Raw genomic sequence first — 18,145 nt, 5'->3', positions numbered from 1 at the left:
AAAAAAAAAGAAATCCAAGCTCCAGTCAGTAACTAACCTTGCTGCAGTGAATACCCTTAGTACTTAAATTTGTGTCTTTTTTTTTTTTTGTCAGTTCTGGAACTTGAACTCTGGGCCTGGGCATTGGTCCTGGGCTCTTCAGCTCAAGGCTACTGCCCTACCCCTTGAGTCACAGTACAGTTTCCGGTTTTCTGGTGGTTAGTTGGAGATAAGAGTCTCAGACTTTAGTGCCCAGGCTGGCTTTGGACCGTGATCATCAGAGCTCAACTTCTAGGATTACAGGCGTGAGCTACCAGCACTCAGCTGGTTTGATCTTTTATCTGGCAATTTTAGGAAGATTCAATGTCAATAATTCCAAGCACCACAGAGAAATAGGTAGTATCCAGAAAGGCATTGTCTCCCACAGCAGTAATATTTCTCTACTTATGGCTTAAACAGATTCAAGAGACCCTTTCCTGGGGCTGGGAGCATGGCCTAGAGGTAGAGTGCCTGTCTAGCATGCACAAAGCCCTGGGTTTGATTTCTGGGTACCAGATACACAGAAAAAAAAAAAAAAAGAAGACCCTTTCCTGTCTTGTGCATGTGTATGTGTATGATCTTCAGGAGGAAAAAAGAAGCTGTAGCACTATGTGTCTTCTCACTCCTACTCCTAGAAGGTTTTATATATTCTCTCCACTATTGTCCCCACAGCTTTTAAAATTGGATAATGCATTGTCAGTAAAAATTTAAATGCAGAATATAAACTAGATTTGATTCCATTCTTCATTTTTAGATGAGAAAATGAAGAGGTTTCAATTTTTCTAAATCAAAAACTTGAATAGTGGGGCTGGGAATGTGGCTTAGTGGTGGAGTGTTTGCCTAGCATGAATGGAACCCTGGGTTGGAATCCTCAGTACCACATAAACAGAAAAAGCTGGAATTGGTGCAGTGGCTCAAGTGGTAGAGTGCTAGTCTTGAGCTCAGGGACAGTGCCCAGGCCCTGAGTTCAAGTCTCAGGGCCAGCAAAAAAAAAAAATACTAACTCCAAAACTTTTTTGTGTTTTTTTGGTCAGCCATGGGGCTTGAACTCTGGCCTGGGATTGTCCCTGAGCTCTTCAGCTCAAAGCTACGATCTACCACTTGACCCACAGGGCTACTTTCCGGTTTTCTGGTGGTTAATTGGAGATAAGAGTCTCCCAGACTTTAGTGCCTGGGCTGGCTTTAAACCTTGTTCCTCAGATCTCAGCCTCCTGAGTAGCTAGGATTACAGGCATGAACCACTGGCATCTGGCATTATCTCCAGAAAAAAATATTTTTTTTGCCAGTCTTGGGGCTTGAACTCAGGGCCTGAGCACTGTCCTGGGCTTTCCTTAAGGCTAGAGCTCTACCACTTGAGCCACAGCACCACTTCCAGCTTTTTTCAGTGTATTCAGAACCAAGGAATCAAACCCAGAGTGTTGTGCATGCTAGGCAAGGACTCTTCCACTAAGTCAAACTCCCAGTTCCTCTCCAGAACTTTTTGAGGTGACTGGAATAAAAATTCTTATATTCTTCTCTAGATAATCACGATGTCATTTCTCTGAAGTTGTTTGAGCTGACAGTGGAGAGGACCCCAGAAGAGGAGAAGCTGCATCGGGATGTGTTCTTGCCCTCGGTGGACAACATGAAGCTGCCTGAGAGTGAGTGTGGGATCCTGGGAAATGGTCCCATAGTTGGGAGGGCGTTGCAGTGTTGATGAAATCTGGGTAATTCCTTTCTCTATGGATGATTTGTATCACTTTCTGCTTGTCCTTCTGGTGTAGATGATTAGCAGTGGACTGCTTCAATTTTAAATTGAACCACCTGGAAAGGGGGAGTCTACGCTCTGACTCTAGAAGTGGGCATCAGGAATGGAGAACTAAGACAGCTTGTGATCCTTCTTTTCTTGGTGGGTTTCGTGCTTCTGATTTGTTTTTCTCTTGCTTCCTTAGTGACAGCCCCACTGCCTTCCTTGAGTGGCCTGGCCCTCTTCCTCATCGTTTTTTTCTCCCTGGTGTTCTCTGTATTTGCCATTGTTATTTGCATCATCCTCTACAACAAATGGCAGGAACAGAGCCGGAAGCGCTTCTACTGAGCTCTGCTGTTGCGACCTGGTCTGTGACTATCATCTATGAAGTGTGGGAAGAGCAGGAACTGGCCTGCGCACACAGCCTGGCAGACCCCAGCAACCGGTCAGGAACTATGTCCATCACTGGAGTTTGAATGCAAAGGACCCTTTATGCCCAGGGACATCTAACTGGTCTAAGAAGCCACCCATGCAGGGCAATGCTGCTGTGATGTGCCTTTCCCAGCAGTCCTCTTCCACTTGGGAATTAAGAGACGTGGAGAGAATATATACATATCCTGATGCCGAAATCGCAGAACAGAATTGGACATGGACTAGACTCAGCAGGCCTTTCTACTCCATTTTTAAGTCTACAAATAGAAAACCAGAACTCAAACCTTCTGGATATCCATTGATTGGTTTTTGCTTTTTTGCACACACTTCCTTTTGAGATTTCCTTGGAAATCTGAATGGAAACATCTTCCTGCCTCCTTTCCTTTCACCTCCATTCATTTTCCTCTCCATGTGCATCATCCTGAGATACATGCCCAGAATACATTTGGGTTTTCTAGCACTCTAGAACAAACTTAGGTTTCACCGCTCCTCATTAGGTGGACCTAGGGCTTTTGCTTTAGCTTGTTGCTCCAGCCTCTTTTCTCTAGCCAGGGTCTCGAGTCTTGGTGTGTCTGTGGCCTTCCTATCAATTCCCTCAGGCTCTTGGTCAAGACTATTGAAAGTCTTTGTGCAAGTTAAGAGAAGCTTGGGAGACTTCATGGGTGCCCTGAGATGAACTGTGAAACTGAGTTCCAGGTTTGACTCAGAATGAACATTTGTCATTTGCTATAATCAGGTAGAGGTATTTCTGGACTTGGTGGATCCACTTAGCTGCATGTTTTGTGTGTATCATGGTTTTTGGAATCTCACTTTGAATGTTAGAAGTATAAAGAAGCTCTTCTTATTACCTGGTTTTGGACACTCTCCCAAGAAGAAATTTGACTCCTTTGTCCTAATGGAGAAGAAACAGCTGCTGTTTTATGTTTCGAGTATGGAAGCAAATGGCCTTTATCCTGTGCCTGGAAGAGTTTGTGGTAATTGAGCAGAACAGCCTGAGTGTTGTTTTTGTGTCAACCCTTATTTCACTGCCTTATCTGAAAGGGGTCACACACTGCTCACCTGTCTGCCCTGTGATTAAAAGGTCACAGGCTAGTGTTTCCCTAAGAGGCCTCTGTAGCCTAAGGAAAATTCGTAAAGTGGCTGATGTATTCAATCATGAGACTTTGACTCATTGTCTTCCTTTCTAGGGTGTATTTTAGGGGAGGTCTAAGCTTTTTATTGAGCCTCAAGTATATCAACTCTTTGGGATTGGTTAAGCCCTCAGTTTATCCCAGAAACAAGAAGATCACCTTGCCTGTGGATAGGTATTCTTCTTAGAGGCGTTTTTTTTTCTTTGTGCTTAATATAGCACCAATATAATTAAACTTTTGTTTTTGCCAGTCCTGGGGCTTGAACTCAGGACCTGGGTATTGTCCTGGATACTGACCAAGGCTAGTCCTCTACCACTTGAGCCACTGCACTACTTCTGGCTTTTCCTGTGTATGTGGTACTGAGGAATGGAACCCAGGGCTTCATGCATGGTAGGCAAGCACTGTTACCACTAGACCACACTCCTGGCCCCTGAAATTAAACTGTAAATGCAATATAGACTATTATCTTGCTTTCCTGCAGGTGAAATAAAAGTAGGGTGCAGATGGATAGTTTCCTGATACCTTTCCCACGATAGCAGAGTATCAAGGGAGCCAGAGGATAGATTGTGACCTAGAACATGGCCTTGGGACCAGGAAAAGTGAAAAAGCAGGTGACTCTTGCTTATTTTGACCTTAAGGGCAAGCTGAACTGGCCTGTGTGACTGGATTGGCTTGTGTGGGGAGACTGAATTGCATGGAGGCTCGGTAGAGCTCTTGAAGTGCCAAGGTACTGGTATAGCAGGAAGGGGTCTAGTCATAAAAAGGATAGAACCAGCTCATGAGCACCCTGAAACTTTCTCTCCCCCGCCCCTCTCTTTTGGTTAGTACTCGGACTTGAATTCTGATCCTCATGCTTTTGGCTTTCTGTTTACAATTGGCACTCTACCACTTGAACCATACCTCCACTTCGGACTTTTTTGGTGGGTAATTGGGGATAAGAGTCTCAAAGTTTTTTCTACTAGACTGTCTCAGAACTGCAATCCTCAGATTTCAGCCCTCCTGGGTGTGTGGGATTAGAGGTGTGAGCCACTGGTACACCCTGAGGCTTTTTAAGGAGGCCAGGAAGATGTGACAATGTAGTCCCTCACCCAACCTAGCGGACTAGGCTTTGAGAAACATGTTATACACAAAAACCAGCCCAGGGCTGGGGATTTAGTTCAAGTGATCCAAGGCCCTGATTTAAACCCTAGTCCCAAAAGAAAACAAACTCCTGCTTTTTGTTACAGAAACAAATTTTTTCCATGGTGAATTGGAGCCAGATATTTTTCTGAGCATTGTAATCCCAAAGTGTGTACCAGAAGGTGGTGGAACCTGGCTAGTGACATAGTGCTTGTGTACACGCGCCTAGGGTAAGAGCAGTGGCCTTAGTGTGCTACTCAACCCATTAACGTCACTTTCCTGCAGTCACCTTTTCTTTCCTTTCCTCTGATGTCAAAGGCGTTTTGTGTAGAAGAGAACTAGAAGTGCACAAAGGTGATTGATGTTATTCCCTGACTATATTTGTCTGAAGAGCTGACAAGTTTAGCCTTTCATATTGTCTTCAGCCTCCCAAACCCCAAATTACAAGATGACTTTATAAAAGTTGTTTATTTCAATGACAAAAAATTACAGCTTTGCTCTTTTTATTGGAAATGGTTTGCAAACAATATAATATGTATAAGCCCCTTGTAATGTCTTAAAAGACAGAAACAGGAAGCTGGTAGGAAGTCCAAAGGGCTGGTGGTAAGCAGGAGATAAGCCAGGCTAACATGGACAAATTAGTTTTATGGAGCTAGAAGTTCTAGGAAGTCTGGGAAGATAGTACTTGGGTAATTTGTGGAATTATTTCCTCCCTGGGGGAGTGTTGTTTCTTGGTTTCTTGGAGGGTGTAAGTTTGGCTTTTCTGTGGTAAAGTCAGGAAAGTTGTCACTGGTGGTGTTTTGGGGATTGATGAGGTTGATGATTTTAATGGGAGGGTACATCCGAAGTTCAGGTTTGACCAAGCTCATAGCCAGATAGTTCTAGAAGAGACCATAGAGTTAACCCCCAAAGTCATCACCTAAATGTACTCTCAGATTCATCCTAAAAGCCACCAGTGACTTTGTCTTTGTCCCAAGTTTCTCACTCACCGGGGTTGAATATATAAAGTTGAACAGTACAAACAGCATAACCAACATGATGAAGGCCCCTACTAATTTGCAGCCGTAGCGTTTGCAGCAAGCCAAGCACACATTTTTAATAGGTGACCGCAACCACATGAAAGCAGTGTCACTGCGTCTGTCCATGGTGGGTGAAGTCAGAGAACGAAGGAAAGAAAGAACCCTCAGGTCAAATAATCCAGAGCGGAAGAGCTTGCCTGCCTGCCTGCCTGCCTGCCTGCCTGCCTGCCTGCCTGCCTCCCTCCCTCCCTCCTTCCCTCCCTCCCTCCCTCCCTCCCTTTCTTTTTTGGGGGGGTAATTACTTGCTTCCCCCTTCACTTCCCAAGTCTGCTGTCTTCTGTTATAACTGGGCTATGTGGAAGGAAGTAACTACCCATATCTACTTGTAAAACCACTGAGCCATACAAATAATGAAGCCCTTACAGGGGAGGATGAAGAGTGGGGTATTGATTGGGTTCCGATTGACCTCGTCCAGCTGGCCTGATTAAGGCATCTTTCTCTGTCAGGATCTCCAGAGACATCTTCACTTTACCCTAGGGACCACAGGTGGCAGGTGGAGGTCAGGTGGCACAGGCTTGCTAGACTATTCCCCAGCATCCAGAAAGTTAAAGGGCCCCAGAAGTTATATGCCATAGCAGTTCTATCCAGTAGACATCTCCCCCAGAGTTCCTACCGACAAGCGCCATTTGTTCCCATCTTGGACCTGGCAAGGCCACCATCCAGTTACAGTCCTCTTCTTAAAGAGGGAGAAGCGCTTTTGTTGATGGTAGGGCCACTTGGGAGCAGTGTCCATCATCCTGAGGGAACATTGCTTGGCCATGCGGGCGGGGAAGGGCATATCTGATAAATCCAGCTCCAGGACCCCTGAGCCCAGGAAAATGCCGTTAGTAAGGAGCAGCTCCCAGTCCTACGGTCACAAGCCCTATGCTAGGATCTCACCTATGAAGTCATCACTGGAGAAGAAGTCGTTGTCCCAGATCTGGATGATGAGCCTGGCTGGAAACTTCACTGATGTGGGGTCCAGGCTCCATATGTAATCCTGGAGGACAGCAAAAGGGCCTGTCACTGGCCTGCTTCCTTGACATCGCCCTACGACACCTCAACCACCAGGACCGGCTGTGATGGACTCTCACTATCAAAGGAGTGCTTCTGCCTAAGACTATATTCCTCGGGCAGGAGGGGAAGAAAAGGAACTTCAAGAAACCTCGACTCCTCCCCTTCACCCCATCCCGCCTGTTACCTTCTGGCTTTGAACACACACACACTCTGCCGCCAGGTAGTCCATGGTGAAGATGAACCTCCAGTTGAAGTTGCCTTCCCCAGTCATAGAGCGGTAGTGGATATCTGTCTTCTGCATGTCCTTCTCGATTCCAAATAACCACCTGGGACCAGAATCCTCTCACCTCATTTCAGGAGCATGGCCCCCTCTTCCCACCAGCCACAGGTGGCTCATCCCCTTGGAATTAGGAGGGTGGCTGAAATGGAGCAATTGAGCCCTCTCACCCTTTGACGTAGATGTCACTCATCTTGTCTTTACTGAAAGTCTCATGCACCAGGTCCACGTGGTCAGTTTTCCAGATAATGCAGCGCAGCTCATACCTGCAGCCACTGTGCTCTGAGACTTTGCCCAGGGTCAGCTCCCCAGCCTCAGCCTTAGCGAGGGAGGCTGGGCCTGGAGGCTGCCTTCGGTGCTTTTGCTGAATTTGGGGGAACTTGGATAGAAAGCTCTAGTAGAGTTGTGTTTTTTTGTTGTTTGTTTTTGTCAGTGGTGGGGTTTGAACTCTGTGCCCCGGCGGCGCTGTCCCTGAGCTCCTCAGCTCAAAGCCACCATACAACCCTTTGAACCACAGCACCACTTCCGGTTTTCTAGAGGTTAACTGAAGAGAAAAGTCTCATAGACTTTAGTGCCTGGGATGGCTCTGAACCTTGATCCTCAGATTCAGCCTCCTGAGTAGCTAGGATTCCAGGAATGAGCCACCATGCCATGCCCGGCTAGTAGAGCTTCTTCAACCTTCCCAGGGTTGAAGTGCAGCCACTCAAGGGTGTGAGGGCACCCAGGCTGCCAGTGAGAAATGCAGCCAGGGAGAATAGGGCTGTTACTTACCGTTTAGGCTTTCTGGGGCTGATGTTGACTGGGGGGCCAGGAGGCCCCAGCTCTTTGGGGAAAATGTCCACCCACATTTGTACCTTTCCCTAGAGCAGAGAAATACGCACTTGGTTTGGGGGTTGCTGGGACCTCTGTTCTCATCAGCAAGATGGTTTGGGAGTTGAGCTGTCCTGGTTTCTGAGGCCTCGGGAGGCCTGTAACTTACACTACCCAGGAGTGGGGCATAGAGGTTTCTGAGAGGCAGCGGTGATCACCTGCCAGCTTCCTCTTTGTTTTTGACTGCAATGGTAGTAAAATGTGGGTGGTGTATGATGGCTCCAAAGCCAGTAGTTTGATGCTGAGATTTCACTTCTGTGGTCAGGGGAATGGTCACACTGAGATTGCCTCTTGATAGGGATTCCCAACCAGGGTTGGGCCTTTCTTTTTTCTTTTGAACTCTGGGCCTGGGTGTTGTCCCTGAGCTCTTCAGCTCAAGGCTACCACCGTCCTACCCCTTAAACTACAGCGCTACTTCCAGTTTTCTGGTAATTCATTGGAGATAAGAGTCTCATGGACTTTAATGTTCAGGCTGGCTTTGAACCATGATCTTCAGATCTCAGCCTCCTGAGTAGCTAGGATTACAGGCATGAGCCAAGCATAACCACCTTGGGCCCTTATTAAGCAGTGTGATAGCTCTGAGGAAATTGGGTAGCTAATCAGATGATCCAATCAGGTACTAGACCTTGTTCCCAAGCACTCCACCACTGAGTAACATTCTGAGCCCTTAGCTCATTTTGTATTGTGACCACAACCTAAGAATAGTAAGCTAGCTATAAAGTACAGACACCTGAGAAAGAAGATAAAAGCTGGAAACAAGCCGGGCTCACACCTGTAATCCTAGCTACTCAGGAGGCTGAGATCTGAGGATTGTGGTTCAATGCCAGCCTGGGCACAAAAGATAGACTCTATCTCCACTTAACCACCAGAAACAGGAAGTGGCACTGTGGCTTAAATGGTAGAGTGCTAGCTTTGAGCTGAAGAGCTCAGCAACCCAGGCCCAGAGTTTAAGCCCCATAACCGATCGAAAGTTTTTTTAAGAAGCTGGAAACAGTGAAGAAAGGAGGAAGTAAAAGGGCAGCACTGCCAACTTTGCAAAACAGATAAATACATTTGTCTTTCAAATTACCCGACCTACTTTTATTCTTCAGAAGTTGACCCAATTGAGAAAACAGGTTTAATGAGGGTGTGTATATATATATATATGTTCAGCCAGAGGACTTTAGAATGTGCATGACCTTGAGAGATTTAGAGAATGAAAATGAGCCATTGTGGTGGCTGGACAGAAAGGGATAATTTGGGTACTCTTGGTTATCTTTTTTTGTTTGTTTCAGGCTCCTTGCCATGGAGAATACAGCCTGCAATTAACAGCTAGAACAAGGTTGTAATGTAATGTCTGCACTGTCTGAGCTGCCGTGCCACCTCCGTACCCCTCCTGAGAGAGGGCAGTGGAGACGCTGGCTGGGAGGCTCCCTTGGACTTCCTACAGCTGATGCCCAGTCTCCATTTCCTGCAGATGACCTGCCCAGCTCTGAAGTTCAGGATTCTGCTGGAATTTCTTGCTTATTAACAACAACAACAAAAATCCTATTGCCATAGTGATTGGCTTGTCCTCCTCCTCATTCTGATCCTTGCCTCCTGTTCCAGCCTGCTCCATAGGCAACAAGGACAGCCCCACCAGTCCTATACCTGGTCGATGCCTGGATGGCTGTCACTGTACAGTGTCCGGGTCTCCACGTGCTCAGGTACAAGCCCCTGGGTGTGCAGGATGTACAGTGCTAGGCGCTCTTTCTTGGGTCCCAAACCATAAACATCAGGGGGTTTGGGCTCTAGTTCAGAAGGAGGAGATCATGAAGGCATCAGCCTTCCCGCCTCCTAAGTATTCTCCCTATCCTCACCTGGGTAGTGGGCAGGGTTGCCTTCTGTGGGAGGAAGTGTGTGTGTTGGGAATGGAAGTACCCACTGGCCCAGAAGCAATTTCTCCTTGTCCTCTTATCCCGACCCCCCCCCCCCCCATCTGCAGCTCTTCCATTCTGGAAGCTCATCAGCTGCATTTTCTCTAAGTGTGCTGGGACTTACCAAAGTCTCTCAATTTGAATGTCTTCCCATTGTAAAAGGCAGAGTCCTCCTTGGAGCTGAACATGGGTGGAGGCAACCCTTTCCGCTTGGCATGGCGTTCCAGAAGGAAGCTTGGGAGCATCTGATCCCTCCATGGAAAGGGTCCTACACTGTGGGAGCAGGGAAGAGGACGGGGTGGGAGCAGGGAAGAGGACGGGGTGGGAGCAGGGAAGAGGACGGGGTGGGAGCAGGGAAGAGGACGGAGTGAAAGCAGGGAAAGAGGTCCTGGAGAATATGCTGCTCCGGGCAAGTTGCTAGGAAGTGGAAGTGTGAGCGGGGACTGGACAGGTTGAACTCTGGTTCCCAGGGCAGATGGGATCCATCCCCTCCCTTCTCCCCTCCCCATCTGCCTCCACTGCCAGACAGGTCCACTCTCACTGGCAGTAGGATTTGGAAAGCCCGCATCGGGCTCCGAAGCCAGACAGGAGTCGGTTTTCAAGGTCAATGACTGTGGTTCCGATCTTATCATCAGGGGAAAAGAGGTCAAAGTCATATAGCTGGATCTGTAGGTCCTTCTCCAGAGGAATGTTACAGGTGAGTTCAAACATCCTAGAAGTGAGGGTGTTGGAAATGGCAGCATCTTACCCAAGAGCCTCCCCTTTCTTTACTTTTGGCAGATATGGAGAACAAAAATGTGGTGCAGTTTGCTGTCCAATAGCCATTCCCTGTATGTGGCTGAAAAACACTTGTTTGTTTACTTGCTTATTTGCAAGGGATCGAACCCAGAGCTTTATGCATACCAGGCAAGCACTCTACCATGGCACTACATCCCCAACTCTGAAAATAACTTCTGATGGCCTGGTCAGTAATGTCTGAGATCCCTTTCTGGATACAGTGTGTGGGAGAGAAATAAATCCATTTATCTTCTGGTGGTTGGGCACCTAGAGTGTGTGAGGCACTGTTCAGAATGAACTCAGGGCTGGGAGAGAATCGAACATGCCATGCCCTTGGGACTGACTCCCTGCCGAGTGTGAAAGGGGTAGACTGAGGGCAGCTTACATGCCAAAGATGGGGTCCAGAGTGTTGGGCTGATATAAATCCCGGCTGCCAAGCTTCGTCTGCCCCAGTTGCAGAGTCACATAAGGGTCACACTGGGGGGTCAGAAATAAGTCAGGGAAATGGGGAGGGGGGGATCAGTCCAGGTTAGAAAGGGATGGAGTAGGGCAAGGAGTGAGCCACACGAACCCTGGGACCCCGGGACCCCTGTGAGGAGTTGGCAGTCAGAGACTGTCAGAGCCTGAGGATCTTGGGAGATTAGGGATTGGGGTTGGGGGCAGAAGCCAATGTGCTGATCGTCTCTGGGGGCTGGTTTTTGTTTGTTTTACCAGGCCATTGAAGTCCTGTGGCTGAAGGTTGATGCCTCGAACCACATATACCCGCACCAAGCACAACTGGGGAAAGTCCTCTGTCTCAGACCAAGTCATGAACTGGCGTGGGGGCTTGGGTTCTTCCTGGTTCTCAGGAAAGGGGTAGATGCGGAAGAGACCCTGAGGATGGAGAAGCTACTGGTTGCCCAGCCTGGCAGTACTTGCCCAGCTCTACAAAGCTCCTCTATGGGGGTGCTTCTAGCTCCAGGGCAGCAGAATGAGGGTTGGGTGGAGGGTGGCAGTGACAGGGCCAGGAGGACAGGCATAGAGATAGGCGTAGAAGCTGTGTTTGGCAGGGACCACTATTTAGGAGGTATTAGGCAGAGCACCTGAGGTCATTCAGTGAGATTCCGTATTCTGTGGATGTAAATTCTCATTTCACATCCACCTCTGCAAGTCTGAACTTGTTCTGAGGCTAGCGAGAACTAGGGAATGAGAAGGCCTTCCTCAGCCTTCCCGAATACTGGCATAGGCTTATCTCTGCTCCTCCACTTCCCAAATAATTTTCAAGCCTTCACTGCCTCATTCTCCAATGAACATGTAGAATCAGAGCTTTCCTTAGAGTCTTAGGGGCACCAGGTGATGGGAAATTAAACTGGGGTGGACAAACACCTTAAATTCCCCCACTGCAGGGCTGTCTGCCTTGGGCTGTTCCTGGTAGAGTTTGAAGGTCTGGCAGAAGTCCTGCAGGCCTTGGAAGGCTGGCACAGCCTCCAGCTCACACTCATACACCTGTAGGGTAGGGAAAATGTGAGGACCAGGTTGGGAGAAGGCCATTTCTGGTATTAGGAGATGAAGGGCCTTTCTCCAAACACCTGTTTCATCAACAGCCCTCCTGACTGCTTCAGACTAGCTGGTTGATAGAGGAGACTGGTAGTCTTTGGGAACCATGTAGAAACTCTCCCACTTGCTGGTTCCCGGAGGAATCAAGGCTAGATCTGTGGCCCCTCCCCATTTTTTTTTTCCTGATGGTTGTGGGGCTTGAACTCAGGGCTTGGTTCTATCCCTGAGCTCCTTTTGCTCAAGGCTTAGCACTCTACCACTTTGAGCCACAGCACCACTTCTGGTTTTCTGGTAGTTTCTTGGAGATAATAAGAGTCTCAACAGACTTTTCTTCCCTTGGCTGGCTTTGAAACACCATCCTCAGATCTTAGCCTGCAGAATAGCTAGGACTACAGGCTTGCGCCACTGGTATCCAACTCTCATGAGGTTTTATTCTACCTTTTCTCCCAGGACCCTCCAAACCTTTAGAGTGTGGTAGTCTTTGTGTTTATACATCAAGGACTTGTGGTCATCGCCTGTGGCCCAAAATAGCTTGCTCCACCAGTCTACCTCATGCTCATATTCATCCTGGCAGGGAAAAGGGTCAGGCTGGAACTGCCTATCTCCCCAAATTGTTTGTTCCTTATTCCCCTGGGCTGAACTTACGTTACCTCAGCCTTGCTGGACTTGAACCAGAACTTCTCATAGAGGTTCCCTAAGAACTGAAAAGTGAAATGGTAAGAGAGAAGAGAAGGGATAAAGGCTGAGACTAACTTCTCTGCTTTTGTTCTCCCCATAGGCCTTTCAGAAAGCACAGACAAGATTGGGGGGCATAAAGTAGGGAAAGCATATTTCTTAGTAGTCATTGCTCAAAGGGGCTCAGAAATGCAGAACCTCACACCCCACCCCAACCTTCAGAATCAGAATCTTGCCTGCCTGCCTGCCTGCCTTTCCTCCCTTCTTCCTTCCTTCCTCTTTTCTTTTCTGTTCTGTTTCAGGCCTGCAGCTTTAACTCAGGGCTTAGACATTTGTTCCCTGAGCTCTGGTTCTCAAGGCTTGAGTCATAGCTCAACTTTTTGGTGGTTAATTACGGAGATTTTCCTGCCAGACTGGCCTCAAACCCTGATCCACAGATCTTAGCCTCTTGAGTAGCTTAGGCTAGCCTGGAACTCACAGGCCGCAGCCTCCTCAGTGCTGGGATTACAGGCATGCATCACCACGCCCAGAAAATCTGCTTTTGATTAAGATGTCTAGGACTTCTGTGCATTTAAGTATAATAATGCAGCCCTAGAGTAGAAGTTCTGAACCTTGAAAACAGAGTGGTAACATCTGGTGGGGCAAAAGAGGGCTAGGAACAAAATTCTGATGCCTAGGCCTCTCTCAACATCTTTGGTAGGATTTCTCTGTGGCCCTTGTCTAAGGAGTTCTCAAGCTTTCAAGCGATTCTCGGGTGCAATCTTGAGTTGAAGACCCTTCAGAGACCCTTAAAGGCCCTCATGTGCAGTTAGGCTGCTCACGCTGGGGCACAGACCCTAGGACTCTAGGACTATTTAACTGACACTCCGCCTCTGGTTAGGGTTATTCCCATACATGATGGAGAAGGTGGCCTCAGGCCATTACTCACGGGATGATGCTTCTTCAGAGACAGCACTGTGTGAAGAGAGGACAGTCCTGAGCTTCAGGACAGGGGACACCAACCCAGGGGAAGCCAAGGCCTCGCCTCTATTTCCAGCAGGAAGTTGTGGATAAGGGTCAGCAGATAGACATACCTGGGAGCTTTGGGGGGGTGTAATACAGATTCCAAGGATCACAGAAATAGGGTTGGAGGAAGTCAACATTGGCCTGACCCACTGTGGTTTGCTGGCCATAGAGCTGTGTGTCTATCACCTTCACCACAAGGGGCAGTGCGTAGGTCTCCTCTGTAGGCATGAACTACAGTCCAGAGAGAGGTGGGCAGTGTGAGGCCCCTCAGAAGCGGAGGCCTGCTCAGCCCTGCCTCAAGCCCTCTTACCACAGTGAGGAACAGGATAGAATCAGGAAAGTTGGGGTTGGTCTTGAGGTCACTGATGGCTTCAGTCCTCACAGACTCTTCCCCAAATTCCACTAGGAGCTGGGGGTGGTGCACTGTCTTCATGCTCCGGAGGCCCCAAGCCAGGATCTGCCAGAATCAGCACGGGAAGGTGGGGAAAGGGCCATTGGAATGGGTCTAGGTCAGAGGGGGCTGGGTTTCCCAGGGTGCAATGCACTGGTGCAGGGGTAAGGATTGAGTCAGAGTGGAAAGGCAGAATCTGAAGGCCCCCCTTGAGGTCTCCCTGTGAAAGATCTTGCTAGCCCTCTCAAGACACGGCTACTTTCCTCCCTCCCCGTTGGGAGATACCTTGTGATCACTAATTGCATCCTCAGGGACCTGCAGTGCCCCTGGGCATTGCACTTCCTCCTTTCTGGGCTCAGACCACAGGCTGGTTGCTGCTAGAGCTCACAGAAGCAAATGGGACCCAGATTTCATATGACTCTCTGGGCCATCTAGCTTATTGCTGACCTGTGTCCCAGAGAACTTCATAACTGGTCTTCACCTGACACTGGCCATGTAAGGAGACATTCATAACCTTCTTCACAGGGACTTCCTTGAGCCCAGAGCAGGCACCAGCCAGGCTGCCTGATCTTGAGGAAGTCACTCGTCCCTAGAAGCCTTGATCATGCTTTGTTATAGGGTTCAATATGGGGACCTCTATTTAGAGTCAGGTAGGGCGGAGCCTAAATTGTGGCTATATCAGGGCACACAATATGTTGTCTCTACTGCACAGGGTTTGTTCAGGAGTCAATTGATACAATAACAGCCATAGATCATAGATCTGGTGCCCATTATAGATACTTGCAGTAAAATGACTTATAATGCTGGGGGGGGCACAGAGATGGAAGGAAGAAGAATGAACAAATGCATTCATGGTATTCAATATACATTATGTAAAAAAAAATGAGCTAAGCAACTTATGGATAGGGACTGGATGGGGGGAGAAATGGGGAAAAGCAAATTATAACATTGTCCAAAAAGCATTGTACTCATTACTTGACTTATGGAATTATAACTCCTTTGTAACAACTCCTTAATACTAACTTTGTTTTAAAAAGTCAGGCCCCAAATTATTGATAACGCTGTATTTGAACCTCTGCTCTATTTCTCTGTCTCTCTCTGTTCCTCAGATTGTTTTCTTAGGGTCAAAACTTTAGGTCGGTTAATGAGTCAAGGCAAAGCAGAAAGCTCTTTCCAGGATATTCCAGACTGCTGTGGGTGGTAGTGGGCCCCTGCCCGCCCCTGCCCCTCTGCACCTCAATGGCCATCTTCTTCAGTGTGGGCTGAATATTCTTAGGCAGTGCATAGATCCTATCCTTATAGGGTATGCTTAAGATTGGCTGCTGCTTCTCTTTCAGCTTCTGGAGGACAGAGGAGGGTGAACAGAGAGCCTGAGGCCCTGTGGGTTGGATTTGCTTGCCCCCACCCCAAACCAGGCAGGTTCCATTGAGGGCTCCTAGGAAAGCCCCGTGGATCTGAGGTAGAGGGAATTAGGGACAATGCCCCCATGCTTAGTCCTCATGCTTTTCATGAAGGGGTGAGAGGGATCCTTCTGGCTGTGACTAGGCCAGGATCAAGCAGTGAGCACAGCCTCTCCCAACCAGGCTCTGTCTTCCAATACCTCGGTCTCAAGGAGCAGCTCACACGATGACAAGATCTCACACTCTTCATCCGCAAACCCTTTTAGAACAGGGTGCCACCTTAAAGGGGGTAGTGTCCGTTTTTCAATGTCTAGCCAGACCATTGGGGGCCACATACTCCATCCACGTAAGCTTTCCTTTCCCTGGAAGAGAAGATCACAGAACCTGTACAGGGGCTAGGCGGCCAGAGTCCAGCTTCTGACCTGGGCTTCTGACCACGACTAAGGAACCACTAGCTTTTATGTGTATAGGGCCTCTGCCTCACTGGACCATTTCCCTGCCACTTTCTTCTAAAGACATTCAGCATGGCCTGTGAGGTGGGCCTGCTCATTCTTCCCAGCCTATCATACCGCGGAATCATGCTGCCAGAGTTCCAGGACCACAAGTGGGGGGCTCTCTTTAGTGTCCTTAGGATTCTCATACATCAGGATATGTTGGAAGATGATCGTCTGGGCCCAAGTTGGGGCTGCAGAGCTCTTCAAGGTCTGAGTGCACCGGCTGTGATTCAAGAAGATTACCCGGATGAAGGTCTCTGGAGAGGAGAAGATAAGGAGTCCTGTGTCTCCAAGCTGCTGCCGTGCCAGCTGCACAGAAGGCCGCCTCAGCATACCCTGGGCATCAACTCAAGAGGCCAGGGAGTCCTTGGTTCCATTCTCATAGCCTCCATGCCTATCATTGTTGAGGCCTTTACAGAGATGGAGGTTGAAGGCTCCTCAGTGAGGTTCTGGAGACAAGGTAGGTAGTGTCTTGACATATTCCTGGAGCTCTGCTACCCACTGTCCCAGCTTCTCTATCAGTGGAACTAAAAAGACAGTGTGCGAACACTGAGATTGTCTCTTGTACCTTTCAGTGGCTCCTCTCACGTCTGGGCCTCTTCTGGCCCTTCTTCCATCCAAACCACAGCATGCCTTCATGTCTTATCCATCCCCTGCCAGGTAAACTCCTTCCTTTTTCAAGTCCCACTGAACTAAGCCCCCCATTTAATCCCCCCTTTGTAATTTCACAGTAGCAGGCCCACCTTATAGTTGGGTCTATTCCCAAAATTTAATGTTTGTGGGGCTAGGGTGTCTGGATCTTTGTTACCTCCTACTTCTTCATTTATTTTATTCTTTCCCAGTCCTGGACTTGAACTCAGGGCCTAGACACTGTCCATGGACACTTTTTTCTCAAGGCTGGCATTCTGCCACTTGAGCCACAGCACTACTTCCAGCTTTTTCTGTGTATGTGGTACCAAGGAATGGAACCCCGGGCTTTGTGCATGTTAGGCAAGCACTCTACCACTAAGCCACACTCCCAGCCTCCTCCCTATTTATTCTGCAGCTGGTTGGCCCTGTTGCCAGACCCTGAGAAGTTGGGGGCTAAAGACTGAATGACAGGAGCCATTCCTACCTTGGAAAGTCAGGATGTGGTTGGACCTCAGGTTCCGGGCCTGGTAGATGTAGCAGAAGAGCTGGTAGTAGTGGGGCTCTGGGAAAAGAGAAATCATGTCTGTCACCTGTCACTTGGGCCCTCACATGTTGCCTCTTGGGTCCTCCATTCCTTCTGTGCCCACTCCAACAGTGCTCACTGTTAAGAATGAAGTAAATGAAGGGCATCGTGGAGAGATAGAAGTCCTCTTGGATAGGCTTCTGGGACTTTGTCACCTTGTATTCTTCCTGCTTCATGTGCTCTTTCAAGTCCATTGCCTGTGCCCAGCACAACACCTCCTAAAGCTCTCCAATATGTTCCTGTCTCTTCTTGCCATACACCAGCCCTGCCCTCTTCCCTTCCCAGATGCCAACTCCCAAGCCCGAATAACAAGAGGCCCCACCAGGCAGGCATCGCCCGGCCCACAGTGGTTTTACCAAAGTTCCTTCCAGGAGGAAAATAGGAGCAATGTTTTCATCCTTGTTAGGTATCAGCCTGCGGTGCCAGCAGCGGCGCCGGAACCGACTATGAGGCTGAGGGTCCAGGTGGAACTTGGAGCCAAAGGTACCATACTCCCAGCCCTCCTCTCCCTCCTTGGCCATGTCCTGCTGCAGGGAGAAAAACAAAGTTGTGGTCCTGCCATTGCATTCCCAGGTGGTCCCTGCCTGGGGTCCCCTCAAGACCCCTCCCTTCCATCCCTCACCAGCTCCAGGAAGGAAAGAGTCTTCTGCTCGTTGCCTAGCTCTTCATGGTTCCGGAAACGCACTCGCACCCAGTGTCGCCGCCGGCAGGTGTGGTAGGTCTTTTCCACCGAACTCCAGACCTGGGGCAGGCCTGACGGTGGGATGCCCACTCCGTATTCCCAGCCTGTGGAGGTAGCACCATGGCCGCTGAACCAGCTGCTACCTTCAGGCAGGGTGGCTTCCACAGGCCTGAGGGAAGGGCTCTAGAGGGATAGGCTAAAGGGGTGGGGCTTTTCCTCTTCTGCAGGAATGTATGGTCACAATGTCACCTGTATGGCCTGGGCCCCACTGCCTATCTTACAAATAAAGGTGACAAGCAAGGCCATGTGAGCCACAAAGCTTGTGGCTGGAGCCAGACCTTAAGGTTGTCCATTCTGTGGGGACTTTAAGGCTATCTATCTGTCCTGCCTCTTGCTCCTTTCCAGGAACTGTCTTGGTAAATTCAAGTGC

At 48.8% G+C, this 18,145-nt stretch overlaps 2 protein-coding genes across 7 annotated transcripts in view; one reads left to right on the top strand and one right to left on the bottom strand.

Annotated features, from left to right (window-relative positions):
• The window catches only part of Lman2l (lectin, mannose binding 2 like), a 28,507-nt gene extending 26,127 nt beyond the window's left edge, over positions 1-2,380 (top strand). For all 6 annotated transcript variants that reach the window (XM_090336423.1, XM_090336422.1, XM_090336421.1 and 3 more), the window contains 2 exons: positions 1,539-1,658; positions 1,950-2,380. In XM_090336423.1, coding sequence (XP_090192549.1) covers positions 1,539-1,658; positions 1,950-2,092 — 263 coding nt within the window. In that variant the 3' untranslated portion in view covers positions 2,093-2,380. The remainder of the gene's footprint in view (positions 1-1,538; positions 1,659-1,949) is intronic.
• A 2,537-nt stretch (positions 2,381-4,917) lies between these two features.
• The window catches only part of Fer1l5 (fer-1 like family member 5), a 67,032-nt gene continuing 53,804 nt past the window's right edge, over positions 4,918-18,145 (bottom strand). Inside the window, exons 28-53 of the mRNA XM_090336420.1 lie at positions 17,656-17,819; positions 17,390-17,560; positions 17,113-17,230; positions 16,935-17,012; positions 15,896-16,077; positions 15,527-15,688; positions 15,162-15,266; positions 13,846-13,992; positions 13,604-13,766; positions 13,459-13,484; positions 12,506-12,556; positions 12,318-12,422; positions 11,685-11,804; positions 11,031-11,192; positions 10,705-10,796; positions 10,084-10,254; positions 9,667-9,815; positions 9,277-9,416; positions 7,549-7,637; positions 6,948-7,043; positions 6,685-6,826; positions 6,384-6,483; positions 6,118-6,308; positions 5,868-5,977; positions 5,415-5,562; positions 4,918-5,306 (exon numbers count right to left, since the gene is read on the bottom strand). Of these exons, the coding sequence (XP_090192546.1) occupies positions 5,070-5,306; positions 5,415-5,562; positions 5,868-5,977; positions 6,118-6,308; positions 6,384-6,483; positions 6,685-6,826; positions 6,948-7,043; positions 7,549-7,637; positions 9,277-9,416; positions 9,667-9,815; positions 10,084-10,254; positions 10,705-10,796; positions 11,031-11,192; positions 11,685-11,804; positions 12,318-12,422; positions 12,506-12,556; positions 13,459-13,484; positions 13,604-13,766; positions 13,846-13,992; positions 15,162-15,266; positions 15,527-15,688; positions 15,896-16,077; positions 16,935-17,012; positions 17,113-17,230; positions 17,390-17,560; positions 17,656-17,819 (3,419 nt within the window). The 3' untranslated portion in view covers positions 4,918-5,069. The remainder of the gene's footprint in view (positions 5,307-5,414; positions 5,563-5,867; positions 5,978-6,117; positions 6,309-6,383; positions 6,484-6,684; positions 6,827-6,947; positions 7,044-7,548; positions 7,638-9,276; positions 9,417-9,666; positions 9,816-10,083; positions 10,255-10,704; positions 10,797-11,030; positions 11,193-11,684; positions 11,805-12,317; positions 12,423-12,505; positions 12,557-13,458; positions 13,485-13,603; positions 13,767-13,845; positions 13,993-15,161; positions 15,267-15,526; positions 15,689-15,895; positions 16,078-16,934; positions 17,013-17,112; positions 17,231-17,389; positions 17,561-17,655; positions 17,820-18,145) is intronic.

This window comes from Megascapheus bottae, chromosome 7, assembly GCF_031878675.1.
Source record: "Megascapheus bottae isolate mThoBot1 chromosome 7, mThoBot2.hap1, whole genome shotgun sequence".
Classification (NCBI taxonomy): Eukaryota; Metazoa; Chordata; class Mammalia; order Rodentia; family Geomyidae; genus Megascapheus; species Megascapheus bottae.
The sequence above is the reverse complement of the archived record's forward strand: the minus strand, read 5'-3'. Positions and strand labels throughout refer to the sequence as shown.